General features: G+C 41.9%; 1 protein-coding gene across 7 annotated transcripts; it reads right to left on the reverse strand.

Annotated features, from left to right (window-relative positions):
• Positions 1-1,932: 1,932 nt before the first annotated feature.
• On the reverse strand, positions 1,933-21,294 carry LOC116783164 (phosphatidylinositol 3,4,5-trisphosphate 3-phosphatase TPTE2-like). Of its 7 annotated transcripts, none has more exons than XM_032680499.1 (19): positions 21,209-21,294; positions 20,567-20,674; positions 18,446-18,523; positions 16,211-16,258; positions 15,333-15,494; positions 14,819-14,938; positions 11,928-12,027; positions 11,030-11,093; positions 10,441-10,505; positions 9,827-9,887; positions 8,828-8,909; positions 8,661-8,749; positions 7,441-7,502; positions 6,441-6,521; positions 5,336-5,441; positions 4,595-4,692; positions 4,124-4,219; positions 3,652-3,722; positions 1,933-2,197 (listed from the first exon to the last, which is right to left on the reverse strand). In XM_032680499.1, the coding sequence occupies exons 2-19, from the start codon at positions 20,614-20,616 to the stop codon at positions 2,095-2,097; spliced, it is 1,536 nt and encodes a 511-aa protein (XP_032536390.1). In that variant the 5' UTR covers positions 20,617-20,674; positions 21,209-21,294; the 3' UTR covers positions 1,933-2,094. The 7 variants fall into 7 exon arrangements, with proteins under 7 accessions (XP_032536390.1, XP_032536391.1, XP_032536393.1 ...); XM_032680500.1 differs by having other exon boundaries at positions 20,567-20,656; positions 21,206-21,293; XM_032680502.1 differs by having other exon boundaries at positions 20,567-20,640; positions 21,206-21,281.
• Between the last annotated feature and the right edge of the window lie 5,597 nt (positions 21,295-26,891).

Below are 26,891 nucleotides of genomic sequence, written 5' to 3' on the forward strand. Positions count from 1 at the left end.
AAACTGGCTTACTCCCTAAGCAGGAAGAGGCGTCACCTTAGTTGCCCTGCCAACTGCTAGAAAGGGCATCAGCTAGTAGAAAGGGCATCCTAGGACAGCGGTATCCAATTGCCTGAGCTAAGCCAAAATGAACTTGGTCATCAGCCACTTCTAGCTGTAATAAAAGGGTGTCCTCTTCCAGCTCCAAGCACTTTCATAGGGACACTGAGACCTTACATGCCTGCTTGCCCTGTTGCCCTCTAGTGCTGCAGCTGGGATCTCACAACTGCATAACTGGGTATTTCTTCCTTTTCTCAAGCCAGAGATGCAGGGGTTGTATTAACCTTGCCAGTACCACTTAACCTTGAGGGGAAATTAACTCCAAAGCAACACCACAGATTGGGGAACAGCATTGCAGAAGTTGAACATGAGCCAGCACACCCTTGCAGCAAAGACTAGGCTGCTAGAGCTGGCTCGGGAGCCAGCAGGTAAGGCAGTTATGACCCTCTGCTCATACCTCTCACATCAGTCAGAGCAGACACAGAATGCCACATACAACTTCTTGTTCAGTACAAGAAAGGCTGTGACAGACTACAGCAAGTTAAGCAGAGGGCAGTGAGAACAGATGGTGGAGAAAACAGAGTTTGTTCACCCATAATAAAAAGCTGAAGAGTCTACAGTTACCTCATTCATGGGAGGGGATAGAGCCAGGCTCTTTGCAGAGGCTTACGGGGCAGGACAAGATGCAACAGGTACAACTTAGAATCAGGGAAATTCCAACTAGGAAGGAACAGTAGTTAGAAGATTAAGTACTGTGTGAAAAATGCTATCTGTGGAGATACAAAGAACTGAACTAGACTGGGTGATCCAGCTCTATCTGGGCCTGTTTTACACAGGAGCTCGGACTACATGTACTTAAGTGACCAAGGCTCACTATCCTGCACCTAGGACTGCAAACAAGTGATGGGACTCTGTTGGTCATTCAAGACAGGCTTTAGCCTCCACACCTGCAGTACAGTGCTGATAGAAGCAGCTTCCAAGAGCCCAGCTCCTAAGTCCTAGGTAATTACACAATAGCAAAAGTTCAGTCCACACGAGTACTTCATACCACTATCCCCAAGTAAGCACATGGAAGGTATGTGACCTCTGCTTACCCCATTAACTGGAAAGCTACATCACTTCCCTTCCACTCTTGGTTCCTAGCAATTTAAAGACTAAGGAAGCAACAGAATCAAGAAGCTAACACCTGAACATATTTCACATTGAGGAAGATATAGTCACCACAGAAGAGCTGCACTGCTGAGAACATTTGGAAGCAGAGTAAGTCTCCTGGAAGTTGTGAATTACAGGTCTTAGCACAGCTCAAGAGGGGTCAGTGAGCATTTGCACTGTTAGCTAAAATGGGCAGGTGCACAGATCAAACCCACCACATGCAGGTATTAAGGCAAGCCTCACTAAGTGATCCCAGGTAGCTGTCATGCTTCTGAGCTGATGAGATGCAAACTTAAGTCTTAGGGCATTTGGCCATCACAGCCCTTTGTGGGGAGGTACAGCAGTAGAAAAGCAGCTGTGTAGTCTCCAACCCCCACAGGCAGCTCCAGGACACATGTTGCTCAAACCCCTACACCAATGACTCCTGATGAAAAGCAGTTTAAACCAAGGCTTCTACTCAAGCAGCAGTAATCTGACATACGAAGACTAATATTTCTCCCTCAAAATTCCCATATTCTACTGATCTGTGGAAAACCCTGGTGCTGAGGGAGATGTGTCAGATTTTTTCAGTCTCATGCAGATTGCTGGTCTTCACCCACCCTTGGGTTAACGATATTGCTTAAAGACCAGCAATCAGCTTAGATTACTAAAACAGGAATTACCTGTATGCAGAGATACCTAAACTCCTAAGGATGATGTGACAGTTAGCTGATACTAAATAACTCTTCAGAGTATTATTACCCTGCACAACAGAACTTCATGTAACTTTATTTGAGAAGTTGTATCTACACAGATTATACATTAAGTACATGAAAATTAGACTGCTTCACTTTATACTTAAACAGCAAGACATTCTCCAGGAAATAGATGAGTTTTACATGTTTCCCTTCTTTCAGATTTCCCTTATGAATCAATAAAGTTCACCTCCACAGCAAATGTCTCGCTATAGACTTTCCAAGTTTTAGACTTGTGAGGGTTATCCAGCTCATTCCTGGGAAGGTAAAGTCTGAAAGATAAAATTCAGTAGTATATCTTAGCAACCTAAGACATGTTTTTCCTTTCAACTATCCGCAGAAGTTTCAAGCTCAGCCCTGGAATATGAAATATAGTCCCAGATCTTGAATTGAAACACACATCAGCCATGCCTGCACAACAATTTGCATCTGAAATAGTCTGAGAAACAAAGTCAACCTGATGGGTTTTTGGGTTGGTTCCACATCCACCCCTCCCAGAGCCCCACAATGCAAGACTGTTAGAGTAAAATTAATGTTGCATTCAGCTCAAGGTCTCCCGATAGGATGCAAGTGTCACTAATTTAATAATTGATCTTCCTAAAGCTAAGGATTCAATTCAGTGCTCAACTTCATCGGGTACATTCTCCAATTTTAATGTTTACTAAATTCACGTCTAGTTATCATTTAAAGGCACTTGCACATCAGCTATAGCTGAATTAGAGATACAGAGATAGAAGCACTGCCTTAAGAGCTGTTTCACTTCTGATCAGACCTAGTCCACTTCAGGTCTACCAGAATTCTCTGGGCAGGAAGGGAGAAATGAAGGCCTGGTGGGGCATCCTCCCTAGTTCTGGAGTAAACAAAGCACTTCAGCAAAACTCTCAAAATGGCAATGTTTCAGGGCTGTCAGACAGTAGGCATACATTTCTCCTGGCACTGGGATGGTCTAACGAGTGTCTGCACCTAGATAGCAAGGTGCATTGCTGGTTCAGCATATTAAGTTTACAGTTACAAACAGATCAGAGGCTACCTCTCCTCATACTCTGACAGGATCAGTTCAGTAAAAATTGTTTCCTTTCTATTTCAGTCCTGGAGAACACAGTAATTTTATTTCCTATGTCAAGTTCACTGTTCCTCTGCCTAAATCTGCCAAAGCAGGTTAGACAGTAGATAAGGATCTCCTGTCTCGCGTTTCTACATCACTCCCCAAGCAAGACAGACAAGTCCAACTTTCAATGGCTGGAGCTTTCCCAGGAGTTCTAGTCTCAGCAAGCAAAACCACAGTAATTTCTAACTTTATCAAAAACATGAGAAGCCATAAGAGAACCTTTCTTTGGATCCCAAGCATCAGTACTTCCAAGTGTGGTCTTAATGTTTGCCTGCTAAGCCACTGAGTTCTAGCCTTTTAGGCAGCCATACAATAGAGGACAGCAGATTTGAATAGTTACCATTAGATTTTTTACTTAAAATTCATTAACAATGCTTAGAGCACTGAGGAAATAGTCCAGTGGCTTAAGATAAAAACCTCACATATGTTTAAAATACTTAGCACAGTGCAAGAAGCTGCCTGCTCATAAGTTACAGCTGAGAGTCAAAGACCAGTACCGACCTGGAAGTTAAGACAGCTGGCTCATCAAGCCTATCTCAGCTTTACTATGTTTATGAACTTTCAGCTCAGTTCAGACACAGAAGTTAAGATCTGGAGACAGTTACAATGATTGTTTACCTGTTATTTTCAATAAAGGAAGTGTTGAACCAGAAGAAGAATGGGCAGTCATCATAGCCTTTTGGGAGATCCTAAACACAAAGGATTAAGGACTTGTTAAGGATTAAGTGCCAGAATCAGTACACTTGAAGATCCCAATATCACACACAGATCACTATTTTCACTGCAATTATTTCAGTACTAGGTCACTCAATACAATGAGGTAAGAGCCTCAAGTGAGAAGCAGGTACTCAACTAAGACATCTCAATCACACTGCTGTATGAACAACCAGATGACTCCCCTGCTTGCCTAGGCTGAAGTAGCACCACTTGCTGCATCCCTCAGTGCACAGTGAGACCACCCTACACAGCAGGAGCCGCTGAGGAAAAACAGGTTCTGCCCCACACCACACAGCCAGCCAGGACCCAGCTGCAGTGTGCACTGCAGCCTCTTCCCATACCCAAGTGAAGGTCTTCACACTGTTATACTTACAGAATCTGATTCAAATCGGACTTTCACATCACCACTTATAACAGGGCAGTCTTCCAAGCCAATGACTACAGAGTCACTTTCAGAATCAAAGAAGAGCTAGGTAACAGAATAAAGTTTGTTTTATGAGAAGTTACTGCAGAGAGACAAGGAACGAATTCATGACAATACCTAGCTATTCATTCATGGTATACAAACACAACAGCAGGCTAGAATAATAGCCAACAGTTTAAGCTACTCAGGACAGAGTGAGCTATTTGTGTTTAAGTGACTCCTAGGGAAATCTTCACTATCTTACCACTACTTTTCCTAGGACTTAGCAAAGCTTAGCTTTTTCATCCTCTCAGAATTTACCTCATCCATTTAGTTAGATAGTTTTATGTCAAGTATTCAACTTCTGTACAAAGACACTTTTGACCTGTAAGTCAGCTTCCAGCTTCTGTGACTCAAATGATGAGATTTCACAGTACTCACCCTGCAGTTTTGTTGACTGGCACATACACATTCTAGTACAACTTGCTTCCTTGTTATTATCTGCACCTTCATATCAGTTCCATTGCCCTTCCCAACTCCTAGGAAGAAAGCATTGCATTATACTAGAGCACCCATATTAGCTGGAAACATAAAATTGGTCATGAAAACCAAGTGCAATCCCATTCAAAAGTGCCTTCTTTCCAGACTGCCTTGCGAAAGACTCTAGAGAACTCAAATGCTAAAGGTAAATCAGGATTCCGTGGTTGAAAACTGTATACTGAAGTAGCAGTGAATCCCACTAGTGGAACAGGCTAATGTAGAGTCTAGTTTCACTGACTGAACAGGAACTGCAGTTTGAAGTCCTCTAAAACAATGAGGGATGAACTTCTAGCCTTTGATTAAGATAACCTGTACACATATACAGAAACAGGCATGTATATAAAGCTGAGAAACACCAGTGGATCCAGTTCCACATGTGGAGTTAGTCAAACTTGAAAAGCGATTCTCTTTCCAAAACAGAGCAGGTTGTATGTGAGCCATCATTTGACCACACACAGAAAGCAAAACACAGAGCAACTGACTCCAAAATACTCTTCACTGTATTCTGTGTCATTTAAATTCTCAAATCCAAGTAAATCTACGTTCCTATCATGGGCTTAGCAGGAGAGATAGTAGATATCAGCTGCCTGTAATAGGAAACAATTATCAGATAGAGGAATCCCCAAATTCAAGAGTTCTTACCATGTATAGTGTGGATTTTGAGGTTTTTTATTTTGAGTTGTCTCTCTGGTGGGAGTTTCAAGTTATACTTGTTTTTCAGGATCTCATAATACCCGACATACCTACTCTGTAACAGAAAAACCAGACACATTATGCAGTTCCTGTACCCAACACAGATTAATTCTAGGCAGAAGTAGGATTTAAATGTCTTCCACTCTAAGTTTTTAGCTCTCCAAAGCCCAAAAATAAGAAAGCCATTTGTTATCCTCCTCCCCAGTTCAAACAATCCTCTAGACAAATTTAACACCTACATTTTTAATCAGCATTTAAATTTCATGTTTTGAGAAATTCTGTACTTTTTAGTTCAGCAAGAAGTGAGGAGCTTTTATATTGTAGTTTAAAGAGGCTGAATGTTTAAACATACAAGATACTTCCATTTTACTGAAGTACATTCTGAAGGACAGTTGTACTTCTACCTTATACCATCAACTAAAGTACCTCTGTCACCAGATTTACTTCACACCCCTCCATCACACAGTACAGTGAATTAATATGAGCAAAGCCCCATGGTGTGAGATAAACCTGTGTGGTATTTCCCAGTGAATACAGTCTGTAGAGAATGCATTCCTCCACCCAGCCACATCTGTGCCATGGCCCCATCGTAGGCTAGGCTGCAGGCTTCTGTGCATCCTTGATAAACAGCCCAATTGTCTTACAGTGTCATGCTCCTGTGAGGGTGCCCAGACATGTTGTGGAGTCTCCGTCCGTGCAGATATTCTAGACCTGACCAGACACATCCATAGGCAACCTTTTCCAGCTCACCCTGCTTGAACACTGGGGTTGGACTGAAAGCTTTTCTAATCTCAAGAATTCTGTTATCTTAGATACTATACTTCAGATTTGGTGTTAATAGGAAGAGAAAGGCATAAGGGGAGAGGGAAAGATGCAATGCAACTCTATCAGTTGTTAGCCTCCCAACTCTTACAGAGAGAGTAAAGAAAGAGTACAGAAAGTTCAGGAAGTAGAAACCTACAACTCTGAAACAAGGCAGTGGATGTGGGGCAGCACAAGCGCTCACAAGGTTAGTATTGGTTTGGCTACTGTTACTGAACATGCTCAAGCTTACCTGGGATGGAGTTTCAACTCCTTGAAACTTAGTACTTGTGCTTCTATCAGTTCTTCTCTCCCCAAAGTAGTCCAAGCTTTCCTACACAAGAAAAAAATTTCGAGGGTTAAGATATCCATCCCACCACTATTCCCCTTCCTGAAAAGTGGATTTTAAACTAGAACTACACTACTCAAGTCCAATATGGGAATGCAAGTGGAAATATGCAATAGTTGTTTTGGTACCTTCTAAAGGAGACTTTTAACTAGAATAAGAAAATACTAATTCGGAAGTCAGATACATTAAGTCTGTCACACATGAAAGAGTGAGGGACAGCAATGACTTCTAAGCAATTTCTTTAGAACCATCTATATTTCTCAAGTGGTCTGTGGCAGACAAAGCCAAACATTAGTTCAGATCTTCACAAACCAGACTCTGAGGAAAACAAGTGATTAAATGAATACAGTCTGCCCAGACTACCTTGAGTGACCTGGGCCTTCTGCATCCCAAGTCTCCAGACTGATATACCAGATCTGGTATACTAAAGCAGCATAAGCACCTGTCCTGGCTGCAGCTTGCTGATCTTTCTGCCTCTCCCCAGAAGGGCTTTCTGCTGGCTGTCAAGACAAGTCAAGTCTTGATGCCTCACACTACTTGGAGGGAGACTGGGAAAAAAATTGCTTAAGACCACTTAAAAACAGTGACACTATCATTAGTAGAGTTTGCTCAGAAGTCACCTAAAGTTTACATTGTTGCTCAAGGCCCTAGGTCTATTATGTCTCCAATAAGAGTGCTTCAAGTTGGTATCCTGTTAAATGCTACTTTCCCAGTTCTTGCTGATCAAGAATAGACTGCATCAGAATTTACATAGTAGCAAAATTTGCAAGAACTTTTAATAAAACAGATTTTTCACCGAATCTTTTTTTAGTATAGAATTTTCTGCAGACTATTACTGCATTTCACCAATTCAGGAGATTCTGAGGAGCATTTTGTATACTAAACAAAAATAAACAGCTTTTACCTTTGCACTTTCAAACTGGTCACTGTCTATTAGCCAGGTACAGACCATTGTTCCAGTCCTGCCTGTATTAGAAGTATGAGACAAGTTAAATTACAGCAGTTCAAAAGTATTTGGGATTTGTGAAGGTGAAGTCATCTCCTGTGATCTCATCTATTTCAAGACTCTCTGCCCCAACTATTTTCCCACAACCATACTAAGAAGCCATCAAGTCTGCTAGCATGAAAATCCTGTATAGTTTCAGTTTTTAATTTAAAATCTCAGAGGTCAAGTCACCCTCCCTACATTTGTTCTTCAAGCTGTGGCTTCAACATTCAGTTTTGCAAAACCTTTTAAAACATAGCTTCACCTTGGGGCAACCTTGGGGAACTACCTGTTCCTTAACAAGTATTTGCTTAACAGATAGTAATAGCAGGTGCTTGGCATGTGTTTGCAGGGAAGTTTGGCTTACTTGCAGTTATTTATGCATTTCAACAGCTCCCACACTACTACTGGTTGCAGATAGCACCTGCAGGTTAGCTCATATAAGGTAGCTTTGACTATCTTTTTTCCATAAGGCTAATACAGCATGCATCTTAAGATCCAGCAGCACCCAGAACATTCTAGGGGGATAAGGTTATGGAGAAGATCATCTTGAGTGCCATCACATAACACATACAGGACAACCAGGGGATCAGGCCCAGCCAGCATGGGTTTATGAAGGGCAGGTCCTGCTTGACCAATATGATCTCCTTCTATGAGAAGGTGACCTGTTTAATAGATGAAGGAAAGACTGTAGATGTTACCTACTTGAATGTTAGTAAAGCCTTTGACACCATTTCCCACTGCATTCTCCTGCAGAAACTGGCTGCTCATGGTTCAGACAAATGCACTCTTCACTGGGTGAAAAAACGGCTCGATAATCAGGCCCAGGGAGTGGTGGTGAACGGAGTTACATCCAGTGGTGGCCAGTCACACCACTGGTGTCTGCAGGCCTCAGTACTGGGGCCAGTTCTGTTTAATATCTTACCAATGATCTAGACAAGGGGATTGAGTGCATCCTATGGGTTCTGTAATACTAAACATAGTATTATACTGTTCCTAGTCAGTGTCTGCAGAATTTGTCAAGTTACACTGTAACCCCATCTCACAGTATGGTTTAGGGCCATACTTACATCAAAGAAGCTATAATAACAATGAAGTGCAATTTGTAGCATACACAGACTACACATGAGAAATTCTACCTTTGCCTCCTTTACAATGAATTGCTACGATGTTCTTTTCGTCTTGACTCATCCATTCACGAACACTGCTGGTGAATTTCAGCATGTCCCTAAATAAGAGGAAAATTAGTGCATCAACGTAAACGCCTAGGCAGAACTACTGTAATGTAGTTCTTGACAAGACTCACTGTAGTGCTGGGACATTGTGGTCATCAATAAATATCCTTTCCACCCTGTAGTGAAAGTACTTGGGGTCATAGCCTTTTTCACCTACAAGAAAAGATCTGAAGTTACGCCAGGAAGGGGAAGAGGATTGTAACAAAGAAAGTGGCTTGTGACACACAACCGCTGGTTTGAGCATATACTAGTTTCTAAAGGACAGTTGTGTAAATAGAAAGATCAAAATGAAAAAAACCTGTGAGGTAATTTGGCTACAGTCATGACTGTTTAGCTTCTAGTTTAACACTTCTCACTTAAATTTTATCTCCAGGTGCAGAGGGTCATTCCTTTCCAGAGAGATTACTTGGGATCTGAAAGTTAGTGTTCTGATGTAGTGTCAGGGTCAACCACAGCAACAACCTGCAGGCAAAGTGGTAAAAAGCCACTAACACCACATCCCCCATCTGACCTCTCCTATCCATCTCTCTGCTGGCCAGAGGACAGTTTTACTTTTTAATGACTTCAAGTATCACTGCTTCTAGAACATACTTTGCTTCCAGCTCTGACACACTGCTATGAAGCAGGAACCTCAAAATAGTTGTTTATGAAGAATTTTTTTTAGCCACTTCTAAACAGAATAGCTTTTAACTATTCTCCACCTCATTCTTCTAAGCCTTCATTAGAAGATTCTCCAACATTACCTCAAGTTTTAGCCCAGGTTTAGTTTTCAACTTTTATTTTTAATAAGAACTTTGGAACACTGAAACAATTTTTCAGCATGAACAAGGAAGTCTAAACTGCAAGACATCCAGTATCTTCTTTGAAAGCTTCAGTACAATATTAGATTAGCTTTGCAAGCTCTGGTACAGTCAATAGCCACACTCAAGACAGAATATAGTCAGAGACAGATATGCACTTTTTGATTGGATATACGTTTTTTGAGATCTGCTATTGGCAGCAGAATACTTTGAAGAGATGCATTTCTGTTTACCAATATTTCAGTGTAGTTAGCAGCTAAACATACTTACTGCAGAGATTGTAGACTTTATAGTGGTCTGGATGTTTGGTGTCCAAAAATCTTGCAACTTCCTAAGCAATAATAAGATAAGAGTTCAGAGTAGTTAGTGCTCTACTCCTTATTTCCACTGCCACCTCAACTCCCGAGATCGGATCAGCAACTGCATTCATGAACAGCCCCTGGACTGTTCAAAGCAAGCCTTTCCAACTCAGGTTCTTGTCTGGAATAAAAGTACTACTGCAACTATCTTCCTTACCCTATGTATGTTTCTACAAAATCAGGCAGCATCTCTGAAAAGGACATTATGCAGACCTTTTAAACAACTTTTAGCTGAGCAGATCTTATCACTATTACTAGCCTGGGACAGAACTGCCTTAATTCTCCAAAGCATTCCCAAGGAATGGGAGCATCAGAATACCAATGTGTCCACACTGAGATACATCCCACTAGGCTTAGCTGAGGCACTACAACACAAACAGCACAGTGGAGACCATCAGTCAGTCATTCCAACCAGCCACACCAGCAGAACTAGGACTGACACAATCTAGTCCACGTGTAAATCAGAGGGAACCTATAAAAGAAATGAGTTTCAGAAAGAGTGAACTTGGTAGATGAGATTTTTACCTTTATGGGGTTCCTGTAGAAAGACTGCTTCCCAGAAGATGGAAATGACATCGCAATGATTCGATCTGTGGAGAAGACAGCAATCAGCAGTAACAGCAGAAAGCTCCCCTACACGTAAGAACTACGTGATTGAGCAACATCCTTATAAAATGTCTTATTCCTACCCTAATTATAAGAACAACCTACCCATTTCTGAGAGGCTTTCCTCTACATTTAGCATAGCTAGAGCAAGACAAATAGTGCTTCCCAAAGCATCAGACACCATTAATGTCAGTCTGCACAGAATCAGAAGCAAAGATACTCTAAGTCAATAGTTTCTCAGCTCTGATTCCCTAGGCCTCAGGAGATTTTCTGTCATTACATACAGCATGTACAACTCTCTTCCAGAGGGCTAATTCTTGAGAACAGTGCCAGAGTCATGAACCCATATTTCAAAATCCCACAAAAAAAGGAGTAGGTCTGGTTTGACTTCATACATAAGTTTCCTTAGCCTAAAACATTGGTTGTATGTCACATCAAACTCTTATTAAGTGAAGAACAAGGCTTAGCAGGATTAACATGCTGCAAAGTGACATTTGTTTATACAAACCAGTAATATAAGTGAGATCCAGATCAAAGCCATCTTTCATATAACGCCTTTTGTTTTCAGAGACCTGACAAAAAAAAAGGAGACTTAGTCTGCCACAGGAATGCCAAAGATCACCGAACATTGCCAGTTACCAGGAAAAATCAGCCATTGACTAGACTCAGAAGTTAAGCCTGAGCAGCAGAACCTCATTTTGCTATAGCAAAGTGTGCAGCATCAGCTGAGAGTAACATAGCTTTTAGGTAGAAGCTCTGTACAGAATTTTTACCCTGAAGTATCAAAGTTTATTCTAGTAAAAAGAACACTGCAAATTCTTCACAGACTGCACCATGCATCTGTCATTGTTATTGGAGTGTTTGGAGGCTGAAGGAAGAAAGAATAAAGTTAAGGGCAGCATAACTAAAATGGGTTATTGCTGAGCAATAGGATATCCTTGAAGCTTAAAGTACCACTTTAATGTCCCTGATGAAAATAAGAGGTATTTACAGTGGATAGGGCTTCAAACAGTAAGGTTGTTTTGTTTTCACCCAAAATAAAGCATCAGAAGCATTCAAACTCCTACCTTCCCCCACATGAGGGGAAACAGTCTATATACCACACAAGCCAGAAATTGCCAGTTGAGACACATGGTGGTGTTGCAATCACTTTGATATGCCAGCCTTCCAGGTCAATTTTCTGCTTACTTGAGCAAAGTTAAGAATTACTAGCTCTGCTGAAGTCGGAGACAAAGCTCTGGTAGCCTGTCAGGGAAACTGAGCAGATGTGCTGCTTGGGCAATACTACCAATAGCACAGCAATAGGCTGTGGCCAGTCTTGCTATTTACCATCGATGGGTGCCTGGAGAAAGAGCTAGAGTTGGAAACAGTAGTGACAGCCCAGATATATTAAGAGGCAAACTTACCATTCTCCTGGTCACCACTTCAAGTTGCTTCTTTTGAGAAGCCAGGCGAAATATTCTTATCAAGATGACAATTCTCAGAACTCGGAGGAAAGTAACCATTCTAGATGCCAGATTCACCATGAAAGGAAATGAAGAGAAATAAAACTTAGAGGCAAAGAATAAAGCTATTTAAAAGCTGTTTCAGAGACAGTTTAAAGCTGTGTTTCATATATTGAATTAGGACTCCTCAGACTGATTTTGGAGAAAGTACTATGCTTGAAGAATACCATGGTTCTATTGTTAAGGGCTTTGGGGAGTACATGTTCTGAACAGCTAACAGAACTAGGAAATCCCCTACTTGCTAAAACAGACTTCCACAGGCACCTCTGGCCAGCAAGCAACTAATTCCATTAACATTACTTATCATAACAAAATTCTTGTTCCTCAGAGCTTATTCTCAACTCTACATTTAAGTGTATGTAGCCACCTGAAAAATTACTGAAAAGAGCAGCTAGACAGTCTATGTACATCATTACTTGATTAAGAAATCTGAGAAAAGATCATATATCCTGTGTTTAATCATTCAGCAACTTCGTTTGGTTTGAGGAACTTTGAACTGCTGTTGAACTTTGAAGCAGGCAAGACGCTTAGGTGAGTGGTTCTACCAAAACAACTGAACAGGGGCAGTTGCTTTCCCACACCCCTAGGGACTAGGGCAAACTAACATTAATTTCATTCCTTAAGGAGGTATGTGAGCAAATACCTTTAAGCAGCACACACACACATATTTTAGGTTTTGATACACTCGTAAGAATCCTGGTGAATGCCAACAGTAAGGGAGACAAACCTCGAGCTGAAGACACAGTCTGCTCTACACTGATGTGGAGCTTTAAGTCAGCAAGACCAGGTTGTCCTGGACACCTGGAGGAAAGTTTCAGTTTTCCCCTGAGCATCTTCCTAACTCAGCATCACCTTCCTCTGCTGAAAACAGAATTTCCTTGGAGCTAGCAGCAAATTACGTGAACTAACACCAGGGTGAAAACTCCACAGTCTCTCTCCCCAGCCTGAACCACAACTCTAAGAAGCAACTCTTCAAGACAAAAGCAGTTTGCATTCTGCCCTTCAGGAAGTCAGTCAGTTAACAATTAGATCCCAGACTGATACCCAGCTTTCATTCCTCAATGTCCTTTTATAGGTTATACTTAAAGGAAAGAGTTAACTCATCCCAACACACATTCAGCTAGACCAGATTAGAAATAGAAACCATACTTCTCTGTCAGGGCATGTTATCTCTATGGACTGTCACTAAAGTGTCACTTGTCACATATTAGTTCTCACCCATATAAAAGCTGCTCAAATTCTAATTATTCTAAAATGTATCAGATGCTTTAAGACTGCTGTTTGCTTCTTGAGGAAGGGCTATGAGGAAAGAAAAGTTATAAACCCAATTTAGGCTACTGGGAATTAGCTGGATTATGTAGGCACTACTGGAGTGTTAAGTGGGAAGACCACTTCATCTCAAAATTTGGGATTTGGTCAAATTTGAGGTATCATCTAGTGTCAGGTAGTAATATTTTGGTCAGAACAGGATTTAAGAACCTTTAATAAGAGAAGCCTTACAGAGAGCCTTAAGAATTGAACAGGTGAGACAGTAGGCCTCAGCTGAGTGTCTTCTGAGAGCATCAGCGTGAACTCCTCTTTATGTAATCAAAAGCCTATTGTAAATTCCCATCAACTTCAGCAAGTCAGAATACAAGGAACTTGCACACACCAATCTATAACCAGATGGGGCAGTGCAGGATCAGGCCTACTACTACCACGTCCTAGTAAAGATAGCAATGCACATTACCCTGTCACAGTGCTCTTTCTCCTACCTCTAACTGGATGCTGTCATAAGATGAAAGCTGCTTTAGAAAAATGTGGTCATAGAAATGGGAATTAATCATTAAAAACTCAGATGAATGTTTAAGACAACCTAGAAGGGAAAAGGCTTTATGACTGAGGCTGCAAAAGCTATTCTTTGACAGTTTTGCTTTTGAAACCTGAGGTTAGCCAGCATTTGAAGAGACAACTAGTACTTACAGATGTTTGTCCAACACTGGATTCTCCAATAACTAAACTTTGAGTTGGTTTCTTCTGGAATAATGTTCCCCCCTTATGCCAATTAGTCAGCTGAATATGGGGGGTATTTGATTTTGTCTTTTTTTTTTTTTTTTTTTTTTTTTAAAAAAGAGCTCAACTTCTTTCCCTGGCTGATGCAAGCAAGTTTCACTAAATCAAACTTTGTGTAGATAAACTAATCTTAAAGCTGTAGTTCTGTCTCCGTCAGGAATGGATTCCTCTCACAGGTTATCTGATTCAAGCTACAGAAATCAGAAGGAAATAGGACTTGAATTAGCTTATGCACATAAACAGCATGTTTTCTCTCCCTAGGATATGGCTGAAAAATCCAACATACGTTACCATAAGGATTTTCGGAAAGCAAAGTGAAGGAAACCAGACAGTTGGGCAACTCTTTCTATTTCAAGACCCATTAGGTGGAGATCCTCCCTCAGTTGTCCGTTTCATTTCCTATTATAATCCAACTTTTCTTTCTGGCCTTCAGACCCTCTCTATCAGGGCTGCTAAACACCTTTCCCCAAAAATTACTTGAGTCAGAGCATTTTATGGCCTCACTACTCACTTTTAGTTACCCCACCTGTTCATACCACCTCTGCCTATGAGACAGAGACGGCTGACAATATAACTGTGGACCAAAGTTACATGTGTCTATCCTTCATTAGTACCATGAAATACTATCAGTCATATTTGTGATCTAGTATGCACATGTCTAGCTTAGAGCTGCCCAAGAAAATTAATAGAAGACTATCAAGAAAAGAGCTCACACTTACCAGTTACCATACCGTTCTTACCTTGGTATCTGATCTGCTGCAGCAAGGTCTGAGAAGGAGTACATCATATTAATTAACAGAGTGCCCACCACTATGAATGCATCCAAAATATTCAGCTTGGACAAGAAATAGTTCCTGAAGCTGAAACCAAGGAGAGTTTTAGAAAGGTGTCCAAAGACTGAAATACATCTTCAGGAAGAGAATCATCTGTACAGAGCTACTGCTAGAGAGAAGCTCTCCTGAACTAGTTCTTAGCACTAAGCACTGAAGTTTCACTAAAAGTAATCTTACACCTGATTTACATATGTAAGATATGGCAAAGCTAATGTAGTTTCCAATCACTCACTTATACCAAAAGCACTTACAGATTATTCTATAGAAGGGTAACAGCCAACATACACAGCCAAGAAAAGATGTCACTATTGTCTTTGACCAGAAAATTTGCCTACAAGGCATCATAGCTCTAGCCTGAACTTTTGCTTCTTTCCTAGCCTGAGGATTTACCATTCTGACTTAATTTCTGCCCGTGTCTTACCCTTCAACAAACACCCTCAGAAGAACATCGATGAGAAAGAAGAGTGCTATTGCCAGGGAAACACCTTCAAGAATCTCTCTAACACCCTTCTTTTTCTCACTGATAGCCAGATCCACAATAACGATTGTAATGTCCACAATGATAAGCACTACTCCAAATACTCTGCAAAGAGAAAAATACAAGTCAACTTGAGAGGTAGGAATGAATTGCTGACGTTTATCAACTGAATAGCACAATCTCAGATTTTTTCTTAAGCTGTTCCAGCAAGAGTTTGTCCTCTTACATAGGTTGAGGCCTGCTTAATTAGCAGTTGAAGGATTCCAATTGCATTTTTAAGTGACCTGCACAGAAAGCATCATCCATGTGGCAGTCTATATTTACCTCAGACACAGCTGTACTTATTACCTTATAATTCTGCAGCTACCTAGAAACAGTACAAAGCTGAACACTTTAAGGCCCACAAATGTCAGTGCTTTCATCTTACTCAATTTCCTTCCCACTTGTGACTTAATGTAGTCCCTTAAAAATAACTGTCTTTAATAGCTTACCTTGTTCCAGCACACAGACTGTATACAGCTGACCAACTGTTTGCTCAAAGGCTGCCAGTCTAGAATAAGCTGTTACAGGCATTTTATCCCAGTCAATGGCATTTACAGTTCTGACTTTCAGCTCTCCTTGGAGAATGCAGTCATATCTGTTTAAGACTTATTTTTCAATCCCAGTACTTGTCTCAAGTCACCCTTTCTGGGCGCGACAGGGCATTCAGTACTTTTCAGAAAAGCAGGCTGGAGTTACTGTTGTTACTCTCCTAGTTCTCACACCAGAAATGAGGACTATTTTTACCTTGCCCATATATCATTACAAGCATGAGCTTTTACCTGAATCCAAATGACATCACAAAAGGGGAAATTCTTCTCCTAATTGCACTGAAAGACAGGAGAAATGACATCAAGTGACATTTTGCTACAGGTATTAGACACAAGAACACTGTTATACCCTTTTGTTCACGTTCTTTTGATTTTAGTATTCTGTACAGTAGTGGTTTCTTTAAGAGGAGATTATTCAGTTGCAATCATGAAGCATATAGGTTAAGAGAGTACTTGATAACAATGCTTTCACCACCTGTTAGAGTATTAATGAGTTTACAGACCCTAGAAGCACAGCAGTATGCACTTATCTGTAACATTATTCAGTGTCACAATTCCAGTGACACTAGAATTCTGGCTTAATAAGCTATAAGAAGTGGGCTTATAAAATAACTATTGGTCAAGAGGAAAACTGGAGGCTAAATATCTCTTAAGGGATCTTTTTTGATATATTAGGTCATTATATCAGATCATTTTTTTTCCTAGGTCCAGAAAAAGCTGCACTTGTTAATAGCTCCTGTGCTCTTGGAATAGAGGAATACAAATCCCACTTCTACCTTTAAAAGGAAATATCAATTTGGCTTTCAGGTTGAAAACCCAAGTGCCTTTTCAGTAAGTTTCTGAAGTCAAATTCTTCCAGTTGTGAGAGTTATCTTCAATCACAGCTCCCATTTTCAGTTACAGTAGATTTTGTTGCTTCTTTGGTTTGCTTTAAGCCCTCTGGTTTAGAGACAGGCCTTTATGTAACTCTCTCATTGACGTGAAGTCTCTTCAGGTTACACTGAGAATTAAGGTAGAAGTTCTTGGTGCAGAACCTGGACACCCCCAGTTCTGAGAGTTCAAAAAACAGATTGCCAGTCTGCTAAGTAATCCCAAGATTACTTAACTACTGTAAGCACCAAGTCTTGTCTTAGACGCTTAAAAGAAAACATCTTTTCCAAGTGTATTATTAATAGTAGGACTTACCATAAGTACTAGCATACTAACAAAAAGTATTGGTAGATTTCTTTTGCACTTTTATAAGAAGGTTTTGTCTGCTCAATAATGCACATTGCACCCCAGTGATCCTGTTTAAGATACTTGTTTCCTCTAGAATAACTTCAGCATTGCATTTCACTTGGTACATCTCAATAACTCAGTTAAGACACAGCTAGATACTTTTGAAGTTCTGAGGCAGCATCTTGCTGGGGCTACTGAATTCACCCACACTCTTCATTATTACATTCTTATTTTAAATTAAGGTGCAAGGTCTAAGCAGCAAACATCTGCATCCTCAAGCAGGAAGGCAATACTTGGTTGTAGTACTCACTTTTTTTACAGAAGTCAAGGATGTTATGTCTTGTCCTAGAAGCAGTTTAGCATATAGAAGGTTTTCCTTCCATTTATGAATGTCAAATATCTAAGGAAACACTACCATAATTACACTAACTGTTGGTCTACATCTTTGTCCAGTCAACTCAGAATGCAAGTGAAGTAGGTACAACAAGACTCCAGCTTCCACAGTCTATGGACAAGTACCTCTACTAGGTACACTACAGACTGAAATATATATACATACAACTCCAATTTTGCCTGCCAACATGTTAAACCCATTGAAGAAAACATGGCACATTTGCTTACATATTTACCTTAAAGCTTTTGTGAAATACATTAGTAAATGTCAACTCCTGAAGCCTAGAAAAACATGTCACATAGAATAAGTAAGATAACAGGCTTAGTCTTGCTGTTCTTGAGCTGCAGGAACAGAGAAACAAGTCCATTGACTTGTAACTGACTTGACAAAGTTTGCTATAAGAGTCAGTAACATGGTGATATGAGCTAAAAACTGTTAGAAAATAACTACTTCAATAACAGAGTTAACTACAAGAAAGTTTAGACAATTTACTCTTGATGAGGGCCATGAGGCTTATTGTTTATTCCAGATACTCATTCACCTCATTTTCTCACCAGCACTTATTCTTCTGTGCTCCCAGAAATTCATTCCTTTGCAAAAATTTAATCAATGTAGTTTGGACTACCCATTCTCCATAATATGACAAGCTTGGATTCTTGGGTTGGCCTTTCATCTCCACGGTCATAAAGAAGCTTCCTCAACTTACTTGTCTTAACTACGTACTAGAAAAAATATCTATATCAAACATTTTACTGGGCTTATCTTTACTTTAGCAAGCCATCTGCATTCTTATTTTGGCTCTGCAGATTCCACTTTTGCAGGTAAGCAAGTAATTTAGTATATCATTAGCTTACTTGGAACAGCTATCAGGTTTGTTATCCTCATCACGACCATCATCAATCTTTACTGTGGGCTCTTCTACTGTCGGAGAGCTGGTAAAGGAATAACACAAGTCACACAGTGATACAGATGTCAGCTCAATATATTGCTACTATTTGTTGTTCCAGAGAAAAGAATTAACTGTCACCTGGGCAGTGAGCAACAGCCTGAGTCAGAGTATAGGCCTAGTACCAGGGGAAGAAAGAGACTTTCCCCATATTGACACAGCAGAATCCTTTGGCTTGTAGTGACCTATTTCCCATTAGCAATCCATCTCTCAAAAGTTTTCCCTTTTTCCCCCCAGAAGAGACAGATGTGTTCAGCAGTAGGATAAAGGGCTTTAAAGCAGGGCATTCAAGAGCCCACTAAGGATTTAACAGTCCAGGCTCTAGAAGTGCCGGAAATGTACATATGAAAAATGGCTTCAGGGAGTCCAAGTGACACTAATGCTATTACAGTAAACTTCTTGTTCAGAGAATGAATGTTTTCACCAGGAAAAGCCATAGCACAAAGATGTTTTTGTACAGAGCAGGATACCAAACCGGAAACTGGAAGACGAGAGTAGCAGCTGAGCTAGTGCTAGAACAGCATATTTTCGGGGTAGTGGCTGCTTGCCATAACTTCCTTAAAAGGGTCTCTTTAGATCAAGGTTTTGTTTTTTGAAGGCCACATGACAACTTCAGAGAAAAAGCGTTAACGTCCAAATCCAGAAGTTTGTATTTCAGCCTTTTCCACAGAAATACTGTGGTGCATAATAGGACAGACACAGTGTTTGCTGAGGCTCTGCCTCTGGCATCATTGCTTCTTGGGCAGGAACAGCTACACACACATATTCAATACTGATATTTCCACACTGCTCTGAGGCAGCCTAGCATATCTGAAGCATTAGTGTGGATTCAAGTATTCTTCATCCTCCACTGCCTCTGCAGTTTGGGCTAACCACCTTTCAAGCAGGAAGTTTAATGATGCTTTTCCTACAGTTTCAGCAGCCAGCACTGGTGTTTTGCCACCTGCACTCAGTATAAGCCTCAATAGAGGAATGATTCTACCACAACAATTTCAGTATTTATGCCTTATTTTTTAGCTCCAGTATCTCCAGACACCAGTGTCCTCATTTTGCTCCTAGAGCTGAAGCAAAGCTCTAGTGATGTGTAGTTGTTCAGGTTTGCTTCCCAGCTATTCTTATGGAATATCCACGTGGGCATTTACACTTATTGAACAGCAGAAATGCTTCACTTATTAAAGCATGTTACTGCTGTTGCTACAGCAATTTTGCTGCAGGTCACTTGCTTATACTTGTGGACACATGAAATGCACTAAATGCCACCTTCTTATCCTCTACTGTGAATAAAATAAGCCACAGTAAGAATGAGAAACAGAAGTGTTTTCAGTTAGGAAGACAATCTTTCCCACAACAACAAAACAAAAGCCAAGTCCAAGAACAGTGTTTCCATTGTGCTCTCACACAAGAATTCAGTTCTAGATAATGCTTTCCTCAGAGGGAGTTTGTTTTGCTGATCATTCTATATCTACTTCTCTAAGCCAGAACAAGCTCTCTGCCACAAGCTTCTACAGTTAGCCCTTGACTACTGGGGCGGGAGAGAAGAAAAGGAGGACATAGTAGAAATTATTTTCTTCACACACATACTCTCCCTATAGAGCATAAGCTTTTCTGACTGCTCACAGGTAAAGGCAACTTCAGACTTGAGGTTTTTAAAGAGAGCAGAGCAAGAGCATCTTGCTCTACAAGAAACCTTGACAATCTCTGGTAAGTCTCTTGACAGACTGGATGCTAAAAAAGAGCAGACTACTGCCATGAGCTTATTATACCAAGGGTGAATATTCATTAGCCACTTATTAACTACTTACAAGAAGTCAATCACAGCAGCATATTTTTCTCAAAGATATCCTTCCTTTCAGACAACAGCATTGGCAAGGGGGGGGGAAGATAAAAAGGCTATATGAACTTCAAACACTGCATCATTATTCCCCTTGTTATATTTGAAGCACTAAGAAACTAGAGACAGGGGACCACACATTGAATATTGGTATATTCAATCCCAAACCTCCATACTGGCACAGTTCATTTCACTCACCCAGATGCTTCTGTCGGCTCTGCCCCTTGTTCATACCTCACAGCTGTCATTTTGCCTGTTGTTGCCCCACTGGTCTTAAAAGAAGAACACCTAGTTAGAGAGACGAGTACAAGAAACAGTGAACATCAGCATCCTATAGGAGCCTCACACTTGTGTAACTAGCAGTGAACCTTCAGTCTAATTTTCAATTATTTCCTCCCTACAGTTGACAAAGCTCAACCTTTGACTATAAGAGTAGTGAGAGTCAGTGCACTCAGCACTGTGGTGAAGGTTTTCTGACCATACGAAATACGCCACAATGATAACAGCATCTTTACCTCACGACTAAACATTTCCCCCAGCTTCAAGCTCTGAGCCCCAGCTAGCACCTCTGGGATGGCTGCAGGCCCAGGCTGCTCCAGCAAGCGCAGGCTGAACCCGAGGAGCGGGTCCAGGAGCTCCCTCCCTGCTCGCACAGACCCCTCCGGAGCTCTGTCCCCCTACCGCCCCCACTTCACCTCAGCGCGGCCGCCGGGCTCAAAGTCGAGCCCGGACACCCGCCCCCCGGCGCCCCGCAGACTCAGCGGAAAGTTGCGTTAAGCTTCCTGAGGGCTGTACCCCGGCCCTCCCGCCTCCCGGCCAGGCCGCCACCCCGCTCACCCACCGAGCCGCGGACCACGAGCACACTCCGGGCTCCCCGGGCCGCGGGTAAATGTCCCGGCGGCGCCGCTCGGCTGCACCTGGGCCGGACCGGGCGGGCCCACCTGCTGCCATGGCAACGGCCCCGCCGCCACCGCCCCCGCGCCGCCCGCGCAGCGCCCGCCGTAGGGCAGCGGGGTCCTCCCGGGGGTCCCCCCCTCGGGGGACGTTCGCGGGCGACACCAACTTGGGTGGGAGCGTTGGTCTGGTGGGAGTCAGGAAGGCTCTGCAGAGGGATCTGGACAGGCCGGGTCGATGGGCCGAGGCCAGTTGTATGAGGTTCAACAGGAACGCTACAGGCTGGGGGAAGAGTGGCTGGAAAGCAGCCCAGCAGAAAAGGACCTGTGGGTGCTGGTCGACGGCGGCTGAACATGAGCCAGCAGTGTGCCCAGGTGGCCAAGGAGACCGGTGGCATCCTGGCCTGTATCAGCAATAGTGTGGCCAGCAGGATTGTGATTGTCACACTGTACTCTGCACTGGTGAGGTCAGAGTGCTGTGTCCAGTTCTGGGACCCTCAATTCAGGAAGGACATTGAGGTGCTGGAGCATGTCCAGAGAAGGGCAACAAGGCTGGTGAAGGGTCTGGAGTGCAAGTACTGTGAGGAGCGGCTGAGGGAGCTGGGGTGTTTAGCCAGGAGAAAAGAAGGCTGAGAGGGGACCTTATCGCTCTCTACAACTACCTGAAAGGAGGTTGTAACCAGGTGGGGGGGCTCTTCTCCCAGGTAACTAGTGACAGGACTAGAAGACATAGCCTTAAGCTATGCGAGGGGAGGTTCAGGTTGGACATTAGGAGGAATTTCTTCAGAGAAAGTGTGATTGAAGAGTGGAATGGGCTGCCCAGGGAGGTGGTAGAGTCACCATCCCTGGAGGTGTTTAAGGAAAGACTGATTGTGGCACTTAGTGCCAGGGTATAGTTGACATGGTGGTGCTAGGTCATAAGTTGAACTCGATGATCTCAGAGGTCTTTTCCAACCTAATTGATTCTGTATGATTCTGTGTGGGGCCATGCTGCCCCTGGCCCACCAAACTCCATCCAGCCCACTCCAGCAGAGCCATCCTCCTTCTTCTGAGCCCTGGCCACTTGGGTTTTGTAAACTTTGCTGCTGTGGTTTGATGCCTCTTAATGCCTTTCCCGCATCACGGCAGCTTTGTGGGGCTGCGCTCAGCATAGGGCTGACTGAGGTCTAGCAGGGGCTGTGGGCCAGCCAGGCCCCCACAGCCTGTGGCACCACTTGTTCCCAACCAGTGCAGATGCATCACACTGAGCACTTGGGGTTTTCACACAGCATCGAGCACTTACGTTTTTGCAGAATCAGAGCCTCCAGAATGCAGCGTGTTACCCTGTGTTCTGCAGAGGCTTCACGCCTACCTCATCGCTTCCAACAGCCAAGTGACAAGCAGTTCATGATCATCCCACGGTACAACAATGTTGCTCCTGCTACTGAGGCCAGGGCTGTGCTGGAGAGGCCTTCTGCTGGATGGTCGGCAGCAGAGGGAGCTCAAAGCGAGCTTTTGGGACCTGCTCCCATGGCTTCTGGGGCTTGGTCAGCAGAGATGCAGTTAACCGATGCAGGAGATTTTCGGGATGATCCCTGCCCAAAAGAAGTAAAATCTTTAAGATGAATGATGAGAATAGGAAGCTTTTCTGGGCAGCAGACTAAATAGAAATTTTCCTGTCTAAATCTGTATATATATAAATGTATGGGTAAATAGCTAGTACAGACAGTGGTAGCAAATAATAGAAACACAGAATCATGGAATATCCTGAATTGCCAGCAACCCACAAGGATCATTGAAGTTCCACTCCTGGCCCTGCACAGAACACCCCAAGAATCACACCATGTGCCTGAGAGCCTTGTCCAAATACTTCTCACAGAACAACCTGTAACAACCAGTCAAAGGAGGGGCTGGAGGTGGGAGGCTTCCAGTTTGGCAACCAGACAATGCCAGGGCCTTCAGCTTTCTAAAGGTTGCAGATGCACTTTAAAAGGAAAACCAGGTTTTCCCATTTTTAACCATTGCCAGTGATACTGATTGTCACTAACTGCTGCTCCTTTCAATGTCACTAATCTTTCAGCATTGGTGATGCTGTAGAAAATTTGCCAGCTCTCATGTGTCATCATGAGTTTCCTGGTGGTTGATCTCTTTGCTTAAAACCCTAACTTCTGAAGTCAGGTGACTAAAATAAAAACACCACCTTTTTATTAATAAAATTATACTTCTAGCTCTCAGCTGGTGGAGAAAAGCATAGGAACAAGATCTAAGATTCATAAAGCTAGAAATAAAAAGGAAGCATTGAAGCTATTCTGGTTTTTAAATTCAAGACTTTTAAATAATTTTCATTATATATTGCTGGTTAACTCATGATACTGATATTTCATAACCCTTTAGAACCCATTTCTGATCCTCTGATGATTATTCATCAGTGTAAAATAGCAGAATTTTCAAAAAAATGCAGAAAAGATTTAAATGTTCAGTAAATAATCCAGTTACACAGTGGGTAAAGAGTGGGATTAAGTATGCCTTTCTCAGAGTGCTGATGACATACTTTACATTCCAAAAATAACAGAGAGGGTGGTAAACAGAATCTCTTAACTTGACAGATTTTAAAATTGGTAAGTATGGCTCTTCTGTATCTGATACTTTTAAGAGAGACTTACAAGAAAAATAATTATAATTTTATTAAGTCTTGGAATAGCTGAAGTATGAAGATAGATGGGTACAAAATCAATTCTCTGCCAATATTAAAAGCAGGTATATCAGATAACCTAATGGGATAGAGTGTCAGCTTGGCTTTGCTCCCAGGAGAAATGAGAACAGAGTAAACAGAGGGGTTTGATTAATAAAATATTAAAGAAGTTTAGTAGTAGTAGTAATAATAATAATAATTGTAGTTGTTGTTATTGTTATTACTGCAAATCAACAAAGGATTAAGGAAAGTAATTGTGTCAAACATATTTCTAAAACAAGATGGCAAGTTTTACTGCTAAAATAAAAGTATTTTTTGCTTCTGTAAGCAACCAGCTGGCTAGAAAATGACTTTGATTTAAAAAGTAGAAGAGTATAAACTCGATTTGATTCACATTAGTGTATCAAACCAGGCACACTAGTCTTAAAATAACTGAAAAAGGAACTATCTTTAAGCAATTCTTTTCCTAAGAGGGGCTGGGTGTTGTCTTACACTGTTTAATGTGTTGTTTTGTTTTAAACCATGGCCCAGATATAATCCTGAGTGATGAAGTTTGCAGCTGACACAAAGGTTGGAACAGTGGTCAGATGGATAGATTAAGAACAACTGCCTAGCACTGAGTAAATTGTAATTTACATCCACTGTCAATCTCAGAACGAAAGACCTCAGTATGATGTTTTTCATCTCTCAGTACCTGAAGGACCATGCAACATCTTTTCAAAAAATCCTTAGTCTACTTACAGTCCCACTGTATGGCATATGTGTGTACATGTTGAAAAGCTGGCAAGCATTTCTGGACTAACTTCTCATGTGTTGCAAATCACAATCATCCTGATTACAGGGAGTAACACCGTGCAGGTCAGACTTGGAGCATCAGTGATTGATGAAGACAGGTAACACTGAAAAGTCCTGGAGCAAACAGTAGGGATTAGCAAGTGACATGTAGCATGTAAGTCTGTGACAAAAGGAATAGCAAGATCCTTGGGTCCACAAACAGGAAAGATTTTCGTTTGGAAATATTGCTTGTACTTTTTACACAGCCCTTAATGTGGGTGACTGTAATGCTTTTACATCAAGCTGAAGATGAAGCACCACACAGCTGCTCACTCAATCGTCCCTCTCTCCCCCTGCCCCACCCCAGTGGAATGGGGAGGAGAAACCAAGTAAAACTTGTATGTTGATAAGAGCAGTTTAGTAATTTATTATAAAGTAAAATGAAATAATAATGGTAAATAATGATAACAGGGAAAAAAACCCAATTGATGCACAGTGCAATTGCTCACCACCCACTTCCCAAGTCCAGATTGGCCACCATTCCAGGTAATTTCCCCCAGTTTATATACTGGGCATGACATTCTATGGTGTGGAATATTCCTTTGGTCAGTTCAGGTCACCTGTCTGAGATATGCTCCCTCACAGATTCTTTTGTGTACCTTCTCACTGGCAGAGCATGAGACAAAAAAAAAAAGTCCTTGACTTCGGATAAACACAACTTAGCAAAAATCCAAAACATCAGTGTGTTATTGACACCATACTCATTCCAAATCAAAAACACAGCACTGTAACAGCTACTGAGAAGGAATTAACTCTGCCCTAGCTGAAATCAGGACAGTGACTTAGTCAAAGTCAATCAAGGCTGGATCTGAAAAAAGATCTAGGTGCCCCAGAAGGTGTGTAAGGAGACTTACACCATCAACATTTAGATTTAGAAAGGTATTTGTTCAGCAACTGCCTAACCCTTGAGGCAACTACATTGACTTGGCACCTCTCTGTTGGGCTGCAGTGATCACCCCAGAACCTGCAGTTCTGTTCCTGTGCATGTCCTGGCCACATATCCCTGCTGCTTGCTCCTGCCTAGACTGGATCAGGCTCCCAAATCCAGGCAGAGGATTGCAGTCCCTGGAGTCCTCTCAACATGCCCATTGAGACCACCTCCACCACACACTGTCATACACCACCCACAGATCTTCTCACTTCGATGTACATGTTCTACATCAACCAGCCCTGAATGAAGTCACTCCAGGAGCAGGACTTGTTCCTCCCCATGCCAGCCAAGTGCCCTACTCACTAGTGTAATGTGCTTGTGCTGTGGTTCTCAGCCTTGCCTAGGAAAAGCTCCATGCAACCCCTCACTCCATGACCCTGCTGGCTTTCCCCTGCGGCTGAAGTAGATAACAGGGGTTTGGGTTCCCAGACAGGAGCAGGCACACAGCTTGCACATACCTAGACCTAGCCTTCAGCAGGGAAAAAGACATTTGGCAGCAGAGGGCTCTTCCCCTTCTCAGAATAAAGCCTCATGAGATTAAAAGGCTGCAGGATGAGACTTGGCACATTTAGACTCAGGGCAAAAAAAGAATAATAATTAACAGTGCAAATAATTAAGCAATTGGAGAAGCATGCTAAGGTTTGTGGCTGCTTCTTCAGCATTTAAGATGTCTCTTTCTCAAAGAAATGTTCTAGTTCAAATGGGAGGGAATTAGGTCAGGGGAGTTCTCTGACCTGAGGTAGGTAGAAGATCATGCAGATAATCTACATATTCCCTCTGGTCTTGTGACTAATTCCCTTTGGTACAGCTATCCCTGATGTGAGATTGCAGGGACCTGTGCTTGCCCTCAGGAACTTACAAACTAATTACGTTTGTTGTGTCAACCCATTAGGTACTCATAGGCTGCATGCAGACTCATTAGTTAAACTGAATTATGTATTTGCTCTTTGAATGTTATCAAAACATTCAGATCTAGCATGTTTCATGGTCTGCCACTATTACTTCTTCTTTGTACACAGATTTCTGTGGTTACTCCTTGCTTAAAAACCACAGACTTCTCATGTGCATATACTAGTTTCGGTTATTTCATAAATTGAAACTATGGTCTCTGATGTCATCCTGATCTCTTAAATTTATCTTACTTTTGATGAAACCCTTTACTATTAGATTAAAAAACAGTAAATATTTATTTCT

Source organism: Chiroxiphia lanceolata, chromosome 2 (assembly GCF_009829145.1).
Source record: "Chiroxiphia lanceolata isolate bChiLan1 chromosome 2, bChiLan1.pri, whole genome shotgun sequence".
Lineage (NCBI taxonomy): Eukaryota > Metazoa > Chordata > Aves > Passeriformes > Pipridae > Chiroxiphia > Chiroxiphia lanceolata.

Coding starts and splice junctions, on each gene's coding strand:
- LOC116783164 (XM_032680496.1), bottom strand. Junction 10,506..11,029: donor GGATCTCACTTATATTACTG/GTTTGTATAAAC, acceptor TCTTCTCCACAG/ATCGAATCATTGCGATGTCA. Junction 7,503..8,660: donor TCATTGTAAAGGAGGCAAAG/GTAGAATTTCTC, acceptor CTTCTAATACAG/GCAGGACTGGAACAATGGTC.